Consider the following 20,430-nt stretch of genomic DNA (forward strand, 5'->3'; position numbering starts at 1 on the left):
AGTGGGCGTCGTCTTCAGACAGAGCCCCTGTCAGGTTCTGGAGCAGAGAGAACTCCTCATCTGGGAGACGGACAGAGAGACGTCTTACTCACTGGGAGGTGGCTGTGTGAGTGTATATACCTGTCGGTAGGTGGCAGTGTGTGTGTGTGTGTGTGTGTGTGTGTTCTGAGGTGTGTATACCTGTCGGTAGGTGGTTGTGTGAGTGTGTGTTCTGCGGGTGCATACCTGTCGGTAGGTGGTTGTGTGAGTGTGTGTGTGTGTGTTCTGCAGTGTGCATACCTGTCGGTAGGTGGTTGTGTGAGTGTGTGTGTGTTCTGCGGTGTGTATACCTGTCGGTAGGTGGCTGTGTGTGTGTGTGTGTGTGTGTGTGTGTGTGTGTGTGTATACCTGTCGGTAGGTGGCTGTGTGTGTGTGTGTGTGTGTGTGTGTGTGTGTGTGTGTGTGTGTGTGTGTGTGTGTGTGTGTGTGTGTGTGTTCTGCGGTGTGTATACCTGTCGGTAGGTGGCTGTGTGTGTGTGTGTGTGTGTGTGTGTGTGTGTGTGTGTGTGTGTGTGTGTGTGTGTGTGTGTGTGTTCTGCGGTGTGTATACCTGTCGGTAGGTGGCTGTGTGTGTGTGTGTGTGTGTGTGTGTGTGTGTGTGTGTGTGTGTGTGTGTGTGAGTGTGAGTGTGTGTGTGTGTGTTCTGCGGTGTGTATACCTGTCGGTAGGTGGCTGTGTGTGTGTGTGTGTGTGTGTGTGTGTGTGTGTGTGTGTGTGTGTGTGTGTTCTGCGGTGTGTATACCTGTCGGTAGGTGGCTGTGTGTGTGTGTGTGTGTGTGTGTGTGTGTGTGTGTGTGTGTGTGTGTGTGAGTGTGAGTGTGAGTGTGTGTGTGTGTGTTCTGCGGTGTGTATACCTGTCGGTAGGTGGTTGTGTGAGTGTGTGTGTGTTCTGCAGTGTGCATACCTGTCGGTAGGTGGCTGTGTGTGTGTGTGTTCTGCAGTGTGCATACCTGTCGGTAGGTGGCTGTGTGTGTGTGTTCTGCAGTGTGCATACCTGTCGGTAGGTGGCTGAAGCCGACAGCCTGGCGTATCTGTGTGAGGGAGGCCCCGCGGGCCCCCAGCTCCACCATGCCCAGGGCCACAGCCACGCTGAGGGGGGAGAAGATGATGTTGTCGTCCCCCGCCCTCGCCTGCAGCTGGTGGTACAGTCTGACAGAGAACTCTGCCGTGGTATCCTCCGGAATGTCAGCCGCACGGCAACCAGGGCCCGGCCACAGGAGGAGTGGCAGGAGGCCGATAATAAACATGGGAGAGTTGAAAGCTAGAGAGAGAGAGAGAGAGACTTTTTCAGCATGTTTTTACAAAAAGATAGATTTAGAGTTAGATAAACTTTTTTGGGCAAGGACATATACAGGTTACTACCCTCCACAACATAACTTTCACAATGTCACCAGGACATATACAGGTTACTACCCTCCACAACATAACCTTCACTATGTCACCAGGACATATACAGGTTACTACCCTCCACAACATAACTTTCACTATGTCACCAGGACATATACAGGTTACTACCCTCCACAACATAACCTTCACTATGTCACCAGGACATATACAGGTTACTACCCTCCACAACATAACTTTCACTATGTCACCAGGACATATACAGGTTACTACCCTCCACAACATAACCTTCACTATGTCACCAGGACATATACAGGTTACTACCCTCCACAACATAACCTTCACTATGTCACCAGGACATATACAGGTTACTACCCTCCACAACATAACCTTCACTATGTCACCAGGACATATACAGGTTACTACCCTCCACAACATAACCTTCACTATGTCACCAGGACATATACAGGTTACTACCCTCCACAACATAACTTTCACTATGTCACCAGGACATATACAGTATACTACCCTCCACAACATAACCTTCACTATGTCACCAGGACATATACAGGTTACTACCCTCCACAACATAACCTTCACTATGTCACCAGGACATATACAGGTTACTACCCTCCACAACATAACCTTCACTATGTCACCAGGACATATACAGGTTACTACCCTCCACAACATAACTTTCACTATGTCACCAGGACATATACAGGTTACTACCCTCCACAACATAACTTTCACTATGTCACCAGGACATATACAGGTTACTACCCTCCACAACATAACTTTCACTATGTCACCAGGACATATACAGGTTACTACCCTCCACAACATAACTTTCACTATGTCACCTTGACATATACAGGATACTACCCTCCGCAACATAACTTTCACTATGTCACCTTGACATATACAGGATAGTACCCTCCACAACATAACCTTCACTATGTCACCTTGACATATACAGGATACTACCCTCCACAACATAACCTTCACTATGTCACCTTGACATATACAGGATACTGCCCTAAACAACATAACCTTCACTGTGTCACCAGGACATATACAGGATACTGCCCTCTACAACATAACCTTCACTATGTCACCAGGACATATACAAGATACTACCCTCCACAACATAACCTTCACTATGTCACCAGGACATATACAGGATACTACCCTCCACAGCATAACCTTCACTATGTCACCAGGACATATACAGGATACTACCCTCCACAACATAACCTTCACTATGTCACCTTGACATATACAGGATACTACCTTCCACAACACAACCTTCACTATGTCACCAGGACATATACAGGTTACTACCCTCCACAACATAACCTTCACTATGTCACCAGGACATATACAGGATGCTACCCTCCACAACATAACCTTCACTATGTCACCAGGATATATACAGGATACTACCCTCAACATAACCTTCACTATGTCACCTTGACATATACAGGATACTGCCCTAAACAACATAACCTTCACTATGTCACCTTGACATATACAGGATACTACCCCCTACAACATAACCTTCACTATGTCACCTTGACATATACAGGTTACTACCCTCCACAACATAACCTTCACTATGTCACCTTGACATATACAGGATACTACCCTCCACAACATAACATTCACTATGTCACCTTGACATACACAGGTTACTACCCTCCACAACATAACCTTCACTATGTCACCTTGACATATAAAGGATACTACCCTCTACAACATAACCTTCACTATGTCACCTTGACATATACAGGATACTACCCTCCACAACACTATGTCACCTTGACATATACAGGATACTACCCTCCACAACATAACCTTCACTATGTCACCAGGACATATACAGGTTACTACCCTCCACAACACTATGTCACCTTGACATATACAGGTTATTACCCTCCACAACATAACCTTCACTATGTCACCTTGACATATACAGGTTACTACCCTCCACAACACTATGTCACCTTGACATATACAGGTTACTACCCTCCACAACATAACCGTCACTATGTCACCTTGACATATACAGGTTATTACCCTCCACAACACTATGTCACCTTGACATATACAGGTTACTAACCCCCACAACACTATGTCACCTTGACATATACAGGTTATTACCCTCCACAACACTATGTCACCAGGACATATACAGGTTACTACCCCCCACAACACTATGTCACCTTGACATATACAGGTTATTACCCTCCACAACACTATGTCACCAGGACATATACAGGTTACTACCCCCCACAACACTATGTCACCTTGACATATACAGGTTTTTACCCTCCACAACACTATGTCACCAGGACATATACAGGTTACTACCCTCCACAACACTATGTCACCAGGACATATACAGGTTATTACCCTCCACAACATACATTTCAATCCAAATCAAAACTCCAAACTGATTTTGGACAAAATGACCTGGAAGGATTCCTACTTCCAAATATTATTTCTCCCAAACTATACAGGAAATGCTCTGGCAAGCAAACAACAAAAACCTTAAAACAACATCCAACCTGGAACTGAGTGAGTCATGTTTAGTCTGAAGCTACTTTTAAAGCCAAGAAGAAAAATACATTACAATGATATATTTTACTTTATAAGAACTGGACGATAAGTTAATGGTACCAAGCTTGATAGACAGAATGGATACAACTTCAATTAGCAACTGAGGTGTGAAGTGAGAGGTGTCAAAGCGGTGAGGTGTCAAACCCAACAATGGCAGGAGAGTTTCACAGCCTCCCAAATGCAGAGGCCTTTGAAGCCCCCTCCCGCTGTTCAGAGATCATTACAATACAGTATCCTTTGGATGTAAAAAAACGACAAGGAACGAAAAGAGCACAAAAAGAAGCTTCTTATGGAAAATCAAGAGACATTTTTTGCTGACTATTATAAAAAAATCCAAATGTAAGCAACTTACTCTTCCACACAGAACATCCCCTGGCATGGCACAGTGCTATATTAACACACTAGTCCTCTGTCAAGAGGTGGTGTGTTTGCGAAGGGTGAACTCTCAGGACACTAGACAACGAGGACTCTGAGTCAGCCCATGTCAACCTGTACAATTCTGGAACAGTATTGGTACAGGGCCCCAAACATTTTTCACTGGACATTCAAATAATCAAAGAGATAGCTCAGCAGGATAAGCTCTCTCGTGAGAAAGATACCCCGAGCGTGTCAGACCACAACTCTTCATTATACAACCCCACAGACGAGCAACCCCAAGCAGAAAGTCAACCCCCCAGCACAGAGTACTACCCCCTCATTGACATGAAGGATACATTCACCCAGCTGGAGGTAAGGCAGGTGGAACACACTCTAGTCAGCACAAAAACATTGTTCAGCTCAAGAACCCCCCCCCTCAACCTGACCTGGAGAGCTGGAGAGAGACATATCTACACTCTGGACTGTGGTGAGACAACATCAACAGGAGAAAGAGCAGGAGAAGCCAGCAGGACAGTCCACCCCAGACCCTGACCAAAGCCTCGACACCACAGCAGGACAGTCCACCCCAGACCCTGACCAAAGCCTCGACACCACAGCAGGACAGTCCACCCCAGACCCTGACCAAAGCCTCGACACCACAGCAGGACAGTCCACCCCAGACCCTGACCAAAGCCTCGACACCACAGCAGGACAGTCCACCCCAGACCCTGACCAAAGCCTCGACATCACAGCAGGACAGTCCACCCCAGACCCTGACCAAAGCCTTGACACCACAGCAGGACAGTCCACCCCAGACCCTGACCAAAGCCTCGACATCACAGCAGGACAGTCCACCCCAGACCCTGACCAAAGCCTCGACATCACAGCAGGACAGTCCACCCCAGACCCTGACCAAAGCCTCGACATCACAGCAGGACAGTCCACCCCAGACCCTGACCAAAGCCTCGACATCACAGCAGGACAGTCCACCCCAGACCAAAGTCTCGACACCACAGCAAGACAGTCCACCCCAGACCAAAGTCTCGACACCACAGCAGGACAGTCCACCCCAGACCAAAGTCTCGACACCACAGCAGGACAGTCCACCCCAGACCAAAGCCTCGACACCACAGCAGGACAGTCCACCCCAGACCAAAGTCTCGACACCACAGCAGGACAGTCCACCCCAGACCAAAGCCTCGACATCACAGCAGGACAGTACACCCCAGACCAAAGTCTCGACACCACAGCAGGACAGTCCACCCCAGACCGTGACCAAAGTCTCGACACCACAGCAGGACAGTCCACCCCAGACCGTGACCAAAGTCTCGACACCACAGCAGGACAGTCCACCCCAGACCAAAGCCTCGACATCACAGCAGGACAGTCCACCCCAGACCAAAGTCTCGACACCACAGCAGGACAGTCCACCCCAGACCGTGACCAAAGTCTCGACACCACAGCAGGACAGTCCACCCCAGACCGTGACCAAAGTCTCGACACCACAGCAGGACAGTCCACCCCAGACACTGACCATAGCATCGACAACACAGCGGGACAGACAAATGAAGAACCCCACACCCAGGGGACCCCACCCCCTCTGAGCAGCACCCCTGATAGCCCTCCCTCTCTTCCTCCCTCCCTCCCTCTCCCTCCCTCTCTTCCTCTCCTTCTCTCCCAACCTCAAAGCAGCATGTTACACACAGTTCTTAAGGGGACTGGTGTGTTCTGGCTGCTCCTGCTGAACACACACACACACACACACATATATATAAATATATATATATATATATATATATATATACAAACGCAATTCATGCAGTATCATCCCTCTGCCTCATACCGTTGCCTGGCAATGCTGTTTTCTGCACAAATAAAGAAAACAGGAGCTATTATGTTTTTAGAGCGATAGAGGGAATGGGAGAGAGGAACATATACAGAGGGGATGTCCCTCCCTAGTTCTCTGTTGTGTATTGTTGAGCCGCTTAATAAGTTTAAGGTACCCTGTGTCATGTCAAAATCATCCCAGCGTGAAATAGTTCCCAATATGTATAAATCTTCCCAGCGTGAAATAGTTCCCAATTGTTCTGATTGTAACGTCATGCTGTAAAATTTCTCCCAGTATGAAAATGTTCCCAGTTCAATACTTGCACGCTCATCTCTTTATGTGGATGGCTGAGCTCATCTCTTTATGTGGATGGCTGAGCTCATCTCTTTATGTGGATGGCTGAGCTCATCTCTTTATGTGGATGGCTGAGCTCATCTCTTTATGTGGATGGCTGAGCTCATCTCTTTATGTGGATGGCTGAGCTCATCTCTTTATGTGGACAGCTGAGCTCATCTCTTTATGTGGATGGCTGAGCTCATCTCTTTATGTGGATGGCTGAGCTCATCTCTTTATGTGGACAGCTGAGCTCATCTCTTTATGTGGATGGCTGAGCTCATCTCTTTATGTGGACGGCTGAGCTCATCTCTTTATGTGGACGGCTGAGCTCATCTCTTGATGTGGATGGCTGAGCTCATCTCTTGATGTGGATGGCTGAGGTGAAATCAGAGAACTATTTCACACGGGATGATTTATACATATTGGGAACTATTTCACGCTGGGATGATTTATACATATTGGGAACTATTTCACGCTAGGAAGATTTTGACATGACACCCTGCATGTTGTTTGTGTGTTTGGGGCTCCGTGTGTCTATTCAATGTTGATTCAACGTAATTTCATTGATATGACGGAGAAACAACGGTGCTTCAAGCGCTGTGTGCCCAGTGGGTAGCCTAGCCTGACACACAAAATTAGAGTTCAACTATGGCACACAACGATCATATCCATGCAGACTTCCTCAGTTCCGCTCTAGGAACTCTCTCAAAACATGGAATGTGTTAATAATTCTAGAATCCTCTCCATTGGAATGTGTTAATAATTCTAGAATCCTCTCCATTGGAATGTGTTAATAATTCTAGAATCCTCTCCATTGGAATGTGTTAATAATTCTAGAATCCTCTCCATTGGAATGTGTTAATAATTCTAGAATCCTCTCCATTGGAATGTGTTAATAATTCTAGAATCCTCTCCATTGGAATGTGAGACATGTTGGACAATGACTCGGGTCCTTTGTTGTCAAATCAAATCAAAGTTTATTTGTTATATGCGCCGAATACAACAGGTGTAGACCTTAGAGTGAAATGCTTACTTACAGGCCCTAACCAACAGTGCGATTTGTAAGTAAAAATTAGGTATTAGGTGAACAAAAGATAAGTAAAGAAATAAAAACAACAGTAAAAAGACACTGAAAATAACAGTAGAGAGGCTATATACAGTAGCGAGGCTATATACAGTAGTGAGGCTATATACAGTAGAGAGGCTATATACAGTAGAGAGGCTATATACAGTAGAGAGGCTATATACAGTAGAGAGGCTATATACAGTAGCGAGGCTATATACAGTAGCGAGGCTATATACAGTAGAGAGGCTATATACAGTAGCGAGGCTATATACAGTAGCGAGGCTATATACAGTAGTGAGGCTATATACAGTAGCGAGGCTATATACAGTAGCGAGGCTACATACAGGCACCGGTTAGTCGGGTGACGTCTCCCTCCCAAATGGCAAAGAACCTCTCACGTGGCCACGCCTGCTCCAACGCCTGCTCTCATTGGGTAAGTGGAGCATTGTCTGTGGCTCCTCCATAAACCCGACACAGAGGGCAGGTTGTGAGCCAGATAAAGACGTGGGAGTGAGGGGGAGGGCGTGGGAGGGAGGGGGAGGGCGTGGGAGGGAGGGGGGAGGCGGAGGTGGGGGATTATCTGGGTAATAGTGACACCTGTGTGACCTTATGAGTTGTGGGAGCAGAGCTGTTCTCTTAAAGCAGCCTGCCATCTGTAAGGGAGGGGGGTAGACCGACTGGGGAGAGAGGGAGAGGGCGTGGGAGGGAGGGTAAAGGTAGACAAACTGGGGAGAGAGGGAGAGGGCGTGGAGGGGGGGTAAGGGTCTGGGATGGGCATCACCTGAGCGCCACAGGTGAAAAGCAACACCTGTTAAACCCATATGCCTCTTAAAAACCTGAGGTGATGCCAGCAAAGCACAAACCCCAGGAACTTTACAGTCATTTATGTTTCATCTTCACAGCTTCTAAAATCAATATCATTAAACCTGTTGTCCTTTGAAAGCAACACGACTGATCCTAAATCACCACTAATATACCGTAGCTGACATTTCCACATTCAGAACGTAACGTCATTGTCCTCCTCAGACACTTTAGTCCTCAATGCCCTTTAAACCAGACACCTTGAAGAAGGCATACTTACCAAGCTAGTATAATTAAACCCAGACACCTTGAAGAAGGCATACTTACCAAGCTAGTATAATTAAACCAGACACCTTGAAGGCATACTTACCAAGCTAGTATAATTAAACCAGACACCTTGAAGAAGGCATACTTACCAAGCTAGTATAATTAAACCCAACACCTTGAAGGCATACCTACCAAGCTAGTAGAATTAAACCCAAGTTTTACCCTGTAGCTGGGTTTATAACACAACTAACACATTCAGGCTATGTACACACACCTCTGAATTTTCTTCCTTTGTTACCATGGTGATGGGAGGTGACGGACATCATTCTCTCCATGTCCACACTTCAAGACTGCTACCTGAACCACACTTCAAGACTGCTACCTGAACCACACTTCAAGACTGCTACCTGAACCACACTTCAAGACTCCTACCTGAAACGCACTTCAAGACTCCTACCTGAAACGCACTTCAAGACTGCTACCTGAAACGCACTTCAAGACTGCTACCTGAAACGCACTTCAAGACTGCTACCTGAAACGCACTTCAAGACTGCTACCTGAAACGCACTTCAAGACTGCTACCTGAAACGCACTTCAAGACTCCTACCTGAAACGCACTTCAAGACTGCTACCTGAAACGCACTTCAAGACTGCTACCTGAAACGCACTTCAAGACTCCTACCTGAAACGCACTTCAAGACTGCTACCTGAAACGCACTTCAAGACTGCTACCTGAAACGCACTTCAAGACTGCTACCTGAACCGCACTTCAAGACTGCTACCTGAACCACACTTCAAGACTGCTACCTGAACCACACTTCAAGACTGCTACCTGAACCACACTTCAAGACTGCTACCTGAACCACACTTCAAGACTGCTACCTGAAACACACTTCAAGACTGCTACCTGAAACACACTTCAAGACTCCTACCTGAACCACACTTCAAGACTCCTACCTGAACCACACTTCAAGACTCCTACCTGAACCACACTTCAAGACTGCTACCTGAACCACACTTCAAGACTGCTACCTGAACCACACTTCAAGACTGCTACCTGAACCACACTTCAAGACTGCTACCTGAACCACACTTCAAGACTGCTACCTGAACCGCACTTCAAGACTGCTACCTGAACCGCACTTCAAGACTGCTACCTGAACCGCACTTCAAGACTCCTACCTGAAACGCACTTCAAGACTGCTACCTGAAACGCACTTCAAGACTCCTACCTGAAACACACTTCAAGACTGCTACCTGAACCACACTTCAAGACTGCTACCTGAACCACACTTCAAGACTGCTACCTGAACCACACTTCAAGACTGCTACCTGAACCACACTTCAAGACTGCTACCTGAACCACACTTCAAGACTGCTACCTGAACCACACTTCAAGACTCCTACCTGAACCACACTTCAAGACTGCTACCTGAACCACACTTCAAGACTGCTACCTGAACCACACTTCAAGACTGCTACCTGAACCACACTTCAAGACTGCTACCTGAACCACACTTCAAGACTGCTACCTGAACCACACTTCAAGACTGCTACCTGAACCACACTTCAAGACTGCTACCTGAACCACACTTCAAGACTCCTACCTGAACCACACTTCAAGACTCCTACCTGAACCACACTTCAAGACTCCTACCTGAACCACACTTCAAGACTCCTACCTGAACCACACTTCAAGACTCCTACCTGAACCACACTTCAAGACTCCTACCTGAACCACACTTCAAGACTGCTACCTGAACCACACTTCAAGACTGCTACCTGAACCACACTTCAAGACTGCTACCTGAACCACACTTCAAGACTGCTACCTGAACCACACTTCAAGACTGCTACCTGAAACACACTTCAAGACTGCTACCTGAAACACACTTCAAGACTCCTACCTGAAACACACTTCAAGACTCCTACCTGAAACACACTTCAAGACTGCTACCTGAAACACACTTCAAGACTGCTACCTGAAACACACTTCAAGACTGCTACCTGAAACACACTTCAAGACTGCTACCTGAAACACACTTCAAGACTGCTACCTGAAACACACTTCAAGACTGCTACCTGAAACACACTTCAAGACTGCTACCTGAAACACACTTCAAGACTGCTACCTGAAACCCTTTTAACTGACATCTCTACTTCAAAAACCTTCCTACACTTCTATGTACATGTCTACTTGACAAACTTTATGAAGACATCCTTATGATCACACATTTCTGAAAGAGTGGAGCACAGTATGGCAGCAGAACGTTGAGCAGAACATGTAGGTAAGGAGGAGAAAATAGCGAGGACAGAGAGCTGTGTTAGGTTTGAGAGAACACAGAGGACAGAGAGCTGTGTTAGGTTTGAGAGAACACAGAGGACAGAGAGCTGTGTTAGGGTTGAGAGAACACAGAGGACAGAGAGCTGTGTTAGGGTTGAGAGAACAGAGAGCTGTGTTAGGTTTGAGAGAACACAGAGGACAGAGAGCTGTGTTAGGGTTGAGAGAACACAGAGGACAGAGAGCTGTGTTAGGGTTGAGAGAACAGAGAGCTGTGTTAGGTTTGAGAGAACAGAGAGCTGTGTTAGGTTTGAGAGAACAGGGAGGACAGAGAGCTGTGTTAGGTTTGAGAGAACACAGAGGACAGAGAGCTGTGTTAGGTTTGAGAGAACACAGAGGACAGAGAGCTGTGTTAGGTTTGAGAGAACACAGAGGACAGAGAGCTGTGTTAGGTTTGAGAGAACACAGAGGACAGAGAGCTGTGTTAGGTTTGAGAGAACACAGAGGACAGAGAGCTGTGTTAGGTTTGAGAGAACACAGAGGACAGAGAGCTGTGTTAGGTTTGAGAGAACACAGAGCTGTGCTAGGTTTGAGAGAACACAGAGGACAGAGAGCTGTGTTAGGTTTGAGAGAACACAGAGGACAGAGAGCTGTGCTAGGTTTGAGAGAACACAGAGGACAGAGAGCTGTGTTAGGTTTGAGAGAACACAGAGGACAGAGAGCTGTGTTAGGTTTGAGAGAACACAGAGGACAGAGAGCTGTGTTAGGTTTGAGAGAACACAGAGGACAGAGAGCTGTGTTAGGTTTGAGAGAACACAGAGGACAGAGAGCTGTGTTAGGTTTGAGAGAACACAGAGGACAGAGAGCTGTGTTAGGTTTGAGAGAACACAGAGCTGTGCTAGGTTTGAGAGAACAGGGAGGACAGAGAGCTGTGTTAGGTTTGAGAGACCACAGAGCTGTGCTAGGTTTGAGAGACCACAGAGCTGTGCTAGGTTTGAGAGAACAGGGAGGACAGAGAGCTGTGTTAGGTTTGAGAGAACAGGGAGGACAGAGAGCTGTGCTAGGTTTGAGAGAACAGAGAGGACAGAGAGCTGTGCTAGGTTTGAGAGAACAGAGAGGACAGAGAGCTGTGTTAGGTTTGAGAGAACAGAGAGGACAGAGAGCTGTGCTAGGTTTGAGAGACCACAGAGCTGTGTTAGGTTTGAGAGAACACAGAGGACAGAGAGCTGTGTTAGGTTTGAGAGAACAGAGAGGACAGAGAGCTGTGCTAGGTTTGAGAGACCACAGAGCTGTGTTAGGTTTGAGAGAACACAGAGGACAGAGAGCTGTGTTAGGGTTGAGAGAACACAGAGGACAGAGAGCTGTGTTAGGGTTGAGAGAACAGAGAGCTGTGTTAGGTTTGAGAGAACAGAGAGCTGTGTTAGGTTTGAGAGAACAGGGAGGACAGAGAGCTGTGTTAGGTTTGAGAGAACACAGAGGACAGAGAGCTGTGTTAGGTTTGAGAGAACACAGAGGACAGAGAGCCGTGTTAGGTTTGAGAGAACACAGAGCTGTGCTAGGTTTGAGAGAACACAGAGGACAGAGAGCTGTGTTAGGTTTGAGAGAACACAGAGGACAGAGAGCTGTGCTAGGTTTGAGAGAACACAGAGGACAGAGAGCTGTGTTAGGTTTGAGAGAACACAGAGGACAGAGAGCTGTGTTAGGTTTGAGAGAACACAGAGGACAGAGAGCTGTGCTAGGTTTGAGAGAACACAGAGGACAGAGAGCTGTGTTAGGTTTGAGAGAACACAGAGGACAGAGAGCTGTGTTAGGGTTGAGAGAACACAGAGCTGTGCTAGGTTTGAGAGACCACAGAGCTGTGCTAGGTTTGAGAGAACAGGGAGGACAGAGAGCTGTGTTAGGTTTGAGAGAACAGGGAGGACAGAGAGCTGTGCTAGGTTTGAGAGAACAGAGAGGACAGAGAGCTGTGCTAGGTTTGAGAGAACAGAGAGGACAGAGAGCTGTGTTAGGTTTGAGAGAACAGAGAGGACAGAGAGCTGTGCTAGGTTTGAGAGACCACAGAGCTGTGTTAGGTTTGAGAGAACACAGAGGACAGAGAGCTGTGTTAGGTTTGAGAGAACAGGGAGGACAGAGAGCTGTGTTAGGTTTGAGAGACCACAGAGCTGTGCTAGGTTTGAGAGAACAGGGAGGACAGAGAGCTGTGTTAGGTTTGAGAGAACAGGGAGGACAGAGAGCTGTGTTAGGTTTGAGAGAACAGGGAGGACAGAGAGCTGTGTTAGGTTTGAGAGAACAGGGAGGACAGAGAGCTGTGTTAGGTTTGAGAGAACAGGGAGGACAGAGAGCTGTGTTAGGTTTGAGAGACCACAGAGCTGTGCTAGGTTTGAGAGAACAGGGAGGACAGAGAGCTGTGCTAGGTTTGAGAGAACAGGGAGGACAGAGAGCTGTGCTAGGTTTGAGAGAACAGGGAGGACAGAGAGCTGTGCTAGGTTTGAGAGAACACAGAGGACAGAGAGCTGTGTTAGGTTTGAGAGAACACAGAGGACAGAGAGCTGTGTTAGGGTTGAGAGAACACAGAGGACAGAGAGCTGTGTTAGGTTTGAGAGACCACAGAGCTGTGCTAGGTTTGAGAGACCACAGAGCTGTGCTAGGTTTGAGAGAACAGGGAGGACAGAGAGCTGTGTTAGGTTTGAGAGACCACAGAGCTGTGCTAGGTTTGAGAGACCACAGAGCTGTGTTAGGTTTGAGAGAACACAGAGAACAGAGAGCTGTGTTAGGTTTGAGAGACCACAGAGCTGTGCTAGGTTTGAGAGACCACAGAGCTGTGTTAGGTTTGAGAGAACAGGGAGGACAGAGAGCTGTGCTAGGTTTGAGAGAACAGGGAGGACAGAGAGCTGTGCTAGGTTTGAGAGAACAGAGAGGACAGAGAGCTGTGCTAGGTTTGAGAGAACAGAGAGGACAGAGAGCTGTGCTAGGTTTGAGAGACCACAGAGCTGTGCTAGGTTTGAGAGACCACAGAGCTGTGTTAGGTTTGAGAGAACAGGGAGGACAGAGAGCTGTGCTAGGTTTGAGAGAACAGAGAGAACAGAGAGCTGTGTTAGGTTTGAGAGAACACAGAGGACAGAGAGCTGTGCTAGGTTTGAGAGAACACAGAGCTGTGCTAGGTTTGAGAGACCACAGAGCTGTGCTAGGTTTGAGAGAACACAGAGGACATTGTGCTGTGTTAGGTTTGAGAGAACACAGAGCTGTGCTAGGTTTGAGAGACCACAGAGGACAGAGAGCTGTGCTAGGTTTGAGAGAACACGGAGGACAGAGAGCTGTGTTAGGGTTGAGAGAACACAGAGGACAGAGAGTTGTGTTAGGTTTGAGAGACCACAGAGAACACGGAGCTGTGTTAGGGTTGAGAGAACACGGAGCTGTGTTAGGGTTGAGAGAACAGAGCTGTGTTAGGGTTGAGAGAACAGAGACCACAGAGCTGTGTTAGGGTTGAGAGACCACAGAGCTGTGTTAGGGTTGAGAGAACACAGAGCTGTGTTAGGGTTGAGAGAACACAGAGCTGTGTTAGGGTTGAGAGAACGCAGAGCTGTGTTAGGGTTGAGAGAACGCAGAGCTGTGTTAGGGTTGAGAGAACACAGAGCTGTGTTAGGGTTGAGAGAACACAGAGCTGTGTTAGGGTTGAGAGAACACAGAGCTGTGTTAGGGTTGAGAGAACACAGAGCTGTGTTAGGGTTGAGAGAACACAGAGCTGTGTTAGGGTTGAGAGAACACAGAGCTGTGTTAGGGTTGAGAGAACACAGAGCTGTGTTAGGGTTGAGAGAACACAGAGCTGTGTTAGGGTTGAGAGAACACAGAGCTGTGTTAGGGTTGAGAGAACACAGAGCTGTGTTAGGGTTGAGAGAACACAGAGCTGTGTTAGGGTTGAGAGAACACAGAGCTGTGTTAGGGTTGAGAGAACACAGAGCTGTGTTAGGGTTGAGAGAACACAGAGCTGTGTTAGGTTTGAGAGACCACAGAGCTGTGTTAGGCTTGAGAGAACAGAGAACACAGAGCTGTGTTAGGGTTGAGAGAACAGAGAACACAGAGCTGTGGACCACTCCACTGCTTGTCTCTGTGTGAGCTACATGCTGCTGATCAGAGCGATAGATAGGCCTCAGCGATAACAACAAGTACAGCTCTCATACTTTCTGAGAATTCAGACATTCTGAGAGGTATTCTCTGGGTATCATTCTGTGTCACTTTAAAGTCATTTGCCCCCTTATTCCTCCCACCACACACACGCAGACACAATCTGATATTCAGGAACGTCCTTCAGAAGCAGGCCTCCCGGGGAGGGATTTCAGTGAGACACCAGGATGTCAAAACCCATCCCTGTCACAACTTGTGTGTGCATCTTCCCACTCCAACGCTTCAACTATCTCCGTCAGTATACCGTCTCTGCCTTTTAGATACAGCTCATCGTTTTCACAAGGGCTTTGTCAATCAAGTGGACTGAAGTCTTGCCTCAAAGTCAGGAGAATTTCCCCATCGGGGCTGTTATTAAGGGAGGTGAGTTTGTTGTTATGGATTCCTTCTTGTAGAAGTGTTCTGACTCATATGAAAGGAGAAGAGCCGACACTATTCAACAAGATGGGTGTCCCCTGGCTTCACCCAAAGAAATAATCAACATGAAACATTCTGTGTGAAATAGAGATATGGAGAGAAAGAGAGAGAGAAAGAGAGAGATATGGAGAGAGAAATATAGAGAGAAAGAGAGAGGAATAGAGAGATATGGAGAGAGGAGTGGAGAGAGAGCTATAGAGAGAGGAGTGGAGAGAGAGCTATAGAGAGAGGAGTGGAGAGAGAGAGGAATAGAGAGCTATGGAGAGAGAGAGGAATAGAGAGCTATGGAGAGAGGAGTGGAGAGAGAGCTATAGAGAGGAGTGGAGAGAGAGAGGAATAGAGAGCTATGGAGAGAGGAGTGGAGAGAGAGCTATGGAGAGAGGAGTTGAGAGAGAGCTATGGAGAGAGAAAGAGAGAGGAGTAGAGAGAGAGCTATGGAGAGAGGAGTTGAGAGAGAGCTATGGAGAGAGGAGTTGAGAGAGAGCTATGGAGAGAGGAGTTGAGAGAGAGCTATGGAGAGAGGAGTTGAGAGAGAGCTATGGAGAGAGAAAGAGAGAGGAGTAGAGAGAGAGCTATGGAGAGAGGAGTTGAGAGAGAGCTATGGAGAGAGGAGTTGAGAGAGAGCTATGGAGAGAGAAAGAGAGAGGAATAGAGAGATATGGAGAGATGAGTAGAGAGAGAGCTATGGAGAGAGGAGTTGAGAGAGAGCTATGGAGAGAGAAAGAGAGAGCTATGGAGAGAGAAAGAGAGAGATATGGAGAGAGAGAGAGAGAGAGAAACAGAGAGAGAAAGAGAGAAATGGAGAGAGAGAGAGAAACAGAGAGATATGGCGAGAGAAAGAGAGATATGGAGAGAGAAAGACAGATATGGAGAGAGAAAGAGAGGAATAGAGAGATATGGAGAGAGAAAGACAGATATGGAGAGAGAAAGAGAGAGAAAGACAGATATGGAGAGAGAAAGAGAGAGGAATAGAGAGATATGGAGAGATGAGTTGAGAGAGAGCTATGGAGAGAGGAGTTGAGAGAGAGCTATGGAGAGAGAAAGAGAGAGCTATGGAGAGAGAAAGAGAGAGATATGGAGAGAGAGAAACAGAGAGAGAAAGAGAGAAATGGAGAGAGAGAGAGAAACAGAGAGATATGGCGAGAGAAAGAGAGATATGGAGAGAGAAAGACAGATATGGAGAGAGAAAGAGAGGAAAAGAGAGATATGGAGAGAGAAAGACAGATATGGAGAGAGAAAGAGAGAGAAATAAAGCACGTTACCATCCACAGATTTTATGTAAGTAAAGTCGTACTGTATCGAAACAGTCACGACAGCTGAGATGGAAGCAGGATGTTTCCGTACAATGGTATAAATGTCAACATATAATTCCTTCACGACATGATGTGATCTTTTTGTGTCCATAAAATTAATTATGTGAGAAACGGCGGTTCATGTGCAAATATTGATATAAAAAAACATCATATCGAAGTAAACTTGGAGTCATCATGATGATACACTACTTATACAAAAGTATGTGGACACCCATTCAAATTAGTGGATTCAGCTATTTCAGCCACACTCTTTGCTGACAGGTGTATAAAATCGAGCACACAGCCATGCAATCTCCATAGACAAACATTGTCAACAGAATGGCCTTACTGAAGAGCTCAGTGACTTTCTGTGTTTGGTGGATGCCGGCAGATCGCTACCTGCCCGAATGCATAGTGCCAACTGTAAAGTTTGGTGTATAAAAATATTAATACAATTACACTATGGTATAATTAGGTCCTTCCTTCTCTCTTCCAAACCAAATCCATCCCCCTCCACCACCCACTCCCTGTCCCCCCCCCCCCCCCTCCACCACCCACTCCCTGTTCCCCCCCCCTCCCCGTTCTCCCCCCTCCACAACCCACTCCCTGTCCTCCCCCCCTCCACCACCCACTCCCTATTCTCCCCCCTCCACCACCCACTCCCTGTTCTCCCCCCCTCCACCACCCACTCCCTGTTCTCCCCCCCTCCACCACCCACTCCCCCCCACCATACCCAGTTTATCACCACCTCCGTCTTTTCCCCCCCCTCCCTTCTTTTATGGCTCCCGAGTGGCGCAGCGGTCTAAGGCACTTTATCTCAGTGCTAAAGGCATCAACCGGCAGTGATTGGGAGTCCCATAAGGCGGTGCACAATTGGCCCAGCGTCTCCGGGTTAGTGTTTGGCCGGGGTAGGCCGTCATTGTAAATAAGAATTTGTTCTTAACTGACTTGCCTAGTTAAATAAAGGTAAATAAAACAATTCTCAGACACATTTACACCCCTCTTTACATGTACTTCCTCGTCCATTCTCCTTCATTCACATACAACATATACCCTACGCATCTACACATCCATTTTCTCCCACCCTCCTACACATATTCACCCCCTCCTTCACACTCCCGTTCATATGAACAGACACCCACATACACCTGCCTCTCACCCACACACATCTATAGAACAACTACTGACATGATGATCGATGTTTGACAAATACAAATATTCTCGCTCTTATCATAATGTCACCATGTAGACTTCCTGTATCTGCCAGCTGTTGGCTAAAAACACACACATATCAAGACCGGAGTGTTTTCCTATTTAACAGTTTGAGACAAAACTATTGGTAAAGTTGAATATGTGACGGAAAAACACTGAACATTCGATTTTTATTTGGTATCTGAAGTCATGTGGAAAAAAAGTGATTATTGTGTGCCCTACGTCATCACACACTGGTTTTTAATCTGCTGCAACAAGTCTGTTTAGTGTAAACACACCACCGGAGGGAGAAATGAGCTTTTTTTTCTTTATGGCGATTTTAGAAAATTCACATGAAAATGTCACCAATTGAATGGAAACCTGGCTTATAGAGGAAGAAATGTCCTGTCCGCCGGTCCTGCTGTCTCCACTTCATAATGTCCTGTCCTCCAGGCCTGCTGTCTCCACTTCATTATGTACTGTCCTCCAGACCTGCTGTCTCCACTTCATAATGTCCTGTCCTCCAGGCCTGCTGTCTCCACTTCATAATGTCCTGTCCTCCAGACCTGCTATCTCCACTTCATAATGTCCTGTCCTCCAGACCTGCTGTCTCCACTTCATAATGTCCTGTCCTCCAGACCTGCTGTCTCCACTTCATAATGTCCTGTCCTCCAGACCTGCTGTCTCCACTTCATAATGTCCTGTCCTCCAGGCCTGCTGTCTCCACTTCATAATGTCCTGTCCTCCAGGCCTGCTGTCTCCACTTCATTATGTCCTGTCCTCCAGGCCTGCTGTCTCCACTTCATTATGTCCTGTCCTCCAGGCCTGCTGTCTCCACTTCATAATGTCCTGTCCTCCAGACCTGCTGTCTCCACTTCATAATGTCCTGTCCTCCAGGCCTGCTGTCTCCACTTCATAATGTCCTGTCCTCCAGACCTGCTGTCTCCACTTCATAATGTCCTGTCCTCCAGACCTGCTGTCTCCACTTCATAATGTCCTGTCTTCCAGGCCTGCTGTCTCCACTTCATAATGTCCTGTCCTCCAGGCCTGCTGTCTCCACTTCATAATGTCCTGTCCTCCAGGCCTGCTGTCTCCACTTCATAATGTCCTGTCCTCCAGACCTGCTGTCTCCACTTCATAATGTCCTGTCCTCCAGGCCTGCTGTCTCCACTTCATAATGTCCTGTCCTCCAGACCTGCTGTCTCCACTTCATAATGTCCTGTCCTCCAGACCTGCTGTCTCCACTTCAGAATGTCCTGTCCTCCAGGCCTGCTGTCTCCACTTCATAATGTCCTGTCCTCCAGACCTGCTGTCTCCACTTCATAATGTCCTGTCCTCCAGGCCTGCTGTCTCCACTTCATTATGTACTGTCCTCCAGACCTGCTGTCTCCACTTCGTAATGTCCTGTCCTCCAGACCTGCTGTCTCCACTTCATAATGTCCTGTCCTCCAGGCCTGCTGTCTCCACTTCATAATGTCCTGTCCTCCAGACCTGCTGTCTCCACTTCATAATGTCCTGTCCTCCAGACCTGCTGTCTCCACTTCATAATGTCCTGTCCTCCAGACCTGCTGTCTCCACTTCATAATGTCCTGTCCTCCAGGCCTGCTGTCTCCACTTCATAATGTCCTGTCCTCCAGGCCTGCTGTCTCCACTTCATTATGTCCTGTCCTCCAGACCTGCTGTCTCCACTTCATAATGTCCTGTCCTCCAGGCCTGCTGTCTCCACTTCATAATGTCCTGTCCTCCAGGCCTGCTGTCTCCACTTCATAATGTCCTGTCCTCCAGGCCTGCTGTCTCCACTTCATTATGTCCTGTCCTCCAGACCTGCTGTCTCCACTTCATAATGTCCTGTCCTCCAGACCTGCTGTCTCCACTTCATAATGTCCTGTCCTCCAGGCCTGCTGTCTCCACTTCATAATGTCCTGTCCTCCAGACCTGCTGTCTCCACTTCATAATGTCCTGTCCTCCAGACCTGCTGTCTCCACTTCATAATGTCCTGTCCTCCAGACCTGCTGTCTCCACTTCATAATGTCCTGTCCTCCAGGCCTGCTGTCTCCACTTCATAATGTCCTGTCCTCCAGGCCTGCTGTCTCCACTTCATTATGTCCTGTCCTCCAGACCTGCTGTCTCCACTTCATAATGTCCTGTCCTCCAGGCCTGCTGTCTCCACTTCATAATGTCCTGTCCTCCAGGCCTGCTGTCTCCACTTCATTATGTCCTGTCCTCCAGACCTGCTGTCTCCACTTCATAATGTCCTGTCCTCCAGGCCTGCTGTCTCCACTTCATAATGTCCTGTCCTCCAGGCCTGCTGTCTCCACTTCATTATGTACTGTCCTCCAGACCTGCTGTCTCCACTTCATAATGTCCTGTCCTCCAGGCCTGCTGTCTCCACTTCATAATGTCCTGTCCT

At 47.5% G+C, this 20,430-nt stretch overlaps 1 protein-coding gene across 1 annotated transcript in view; it reads right to left on the reverse strand.

The window, feature by feature from the left end:
* The window catches only part of LOC120035939 (neuroserpin-like), a 41,143-nt gene that overhangs the window by 10,569 nt on the left and 10,144 nt on the right, over positions 1-20,430 (reverse strand). The window contains exons 2-3 of the mRNA XM_038982426.1: positions 1,034-1,300; positions 1-60 (exon numbers count right to left, since the gene is read on the reverse strand). The exon at positions 1-60 is cut by the window's left edge and continues 171 nt beyond it. Of these exons, the coding sequence (XP_038838354.1) occupies positions 1-60; positions 1,034-1,286 (313 nt within the window). The 5' untranslated portion in view covers positions 1,287-1,300. The remainder of the gene's footprint in view (positions 61-1,033; positions 1,301-20,430) is intronic.

Source organism: Salvelinus namaycush, unplaced genomic scaffold (assembly GCF_016432855.1).
Source record: "Salvelinus namaycush isolate Seneca unplaced genomic scaffold, SaNama_1.0 Scaffold116, whole genome shotgun sequence".
NCBI classification, from domain to species: domain Eukaryota; kingdom Metazoa; phylum Chordata; class Actinopteri; order Salmoniformes; family Salmonidae; genus Salvelinus; species Salvelinus namaycush.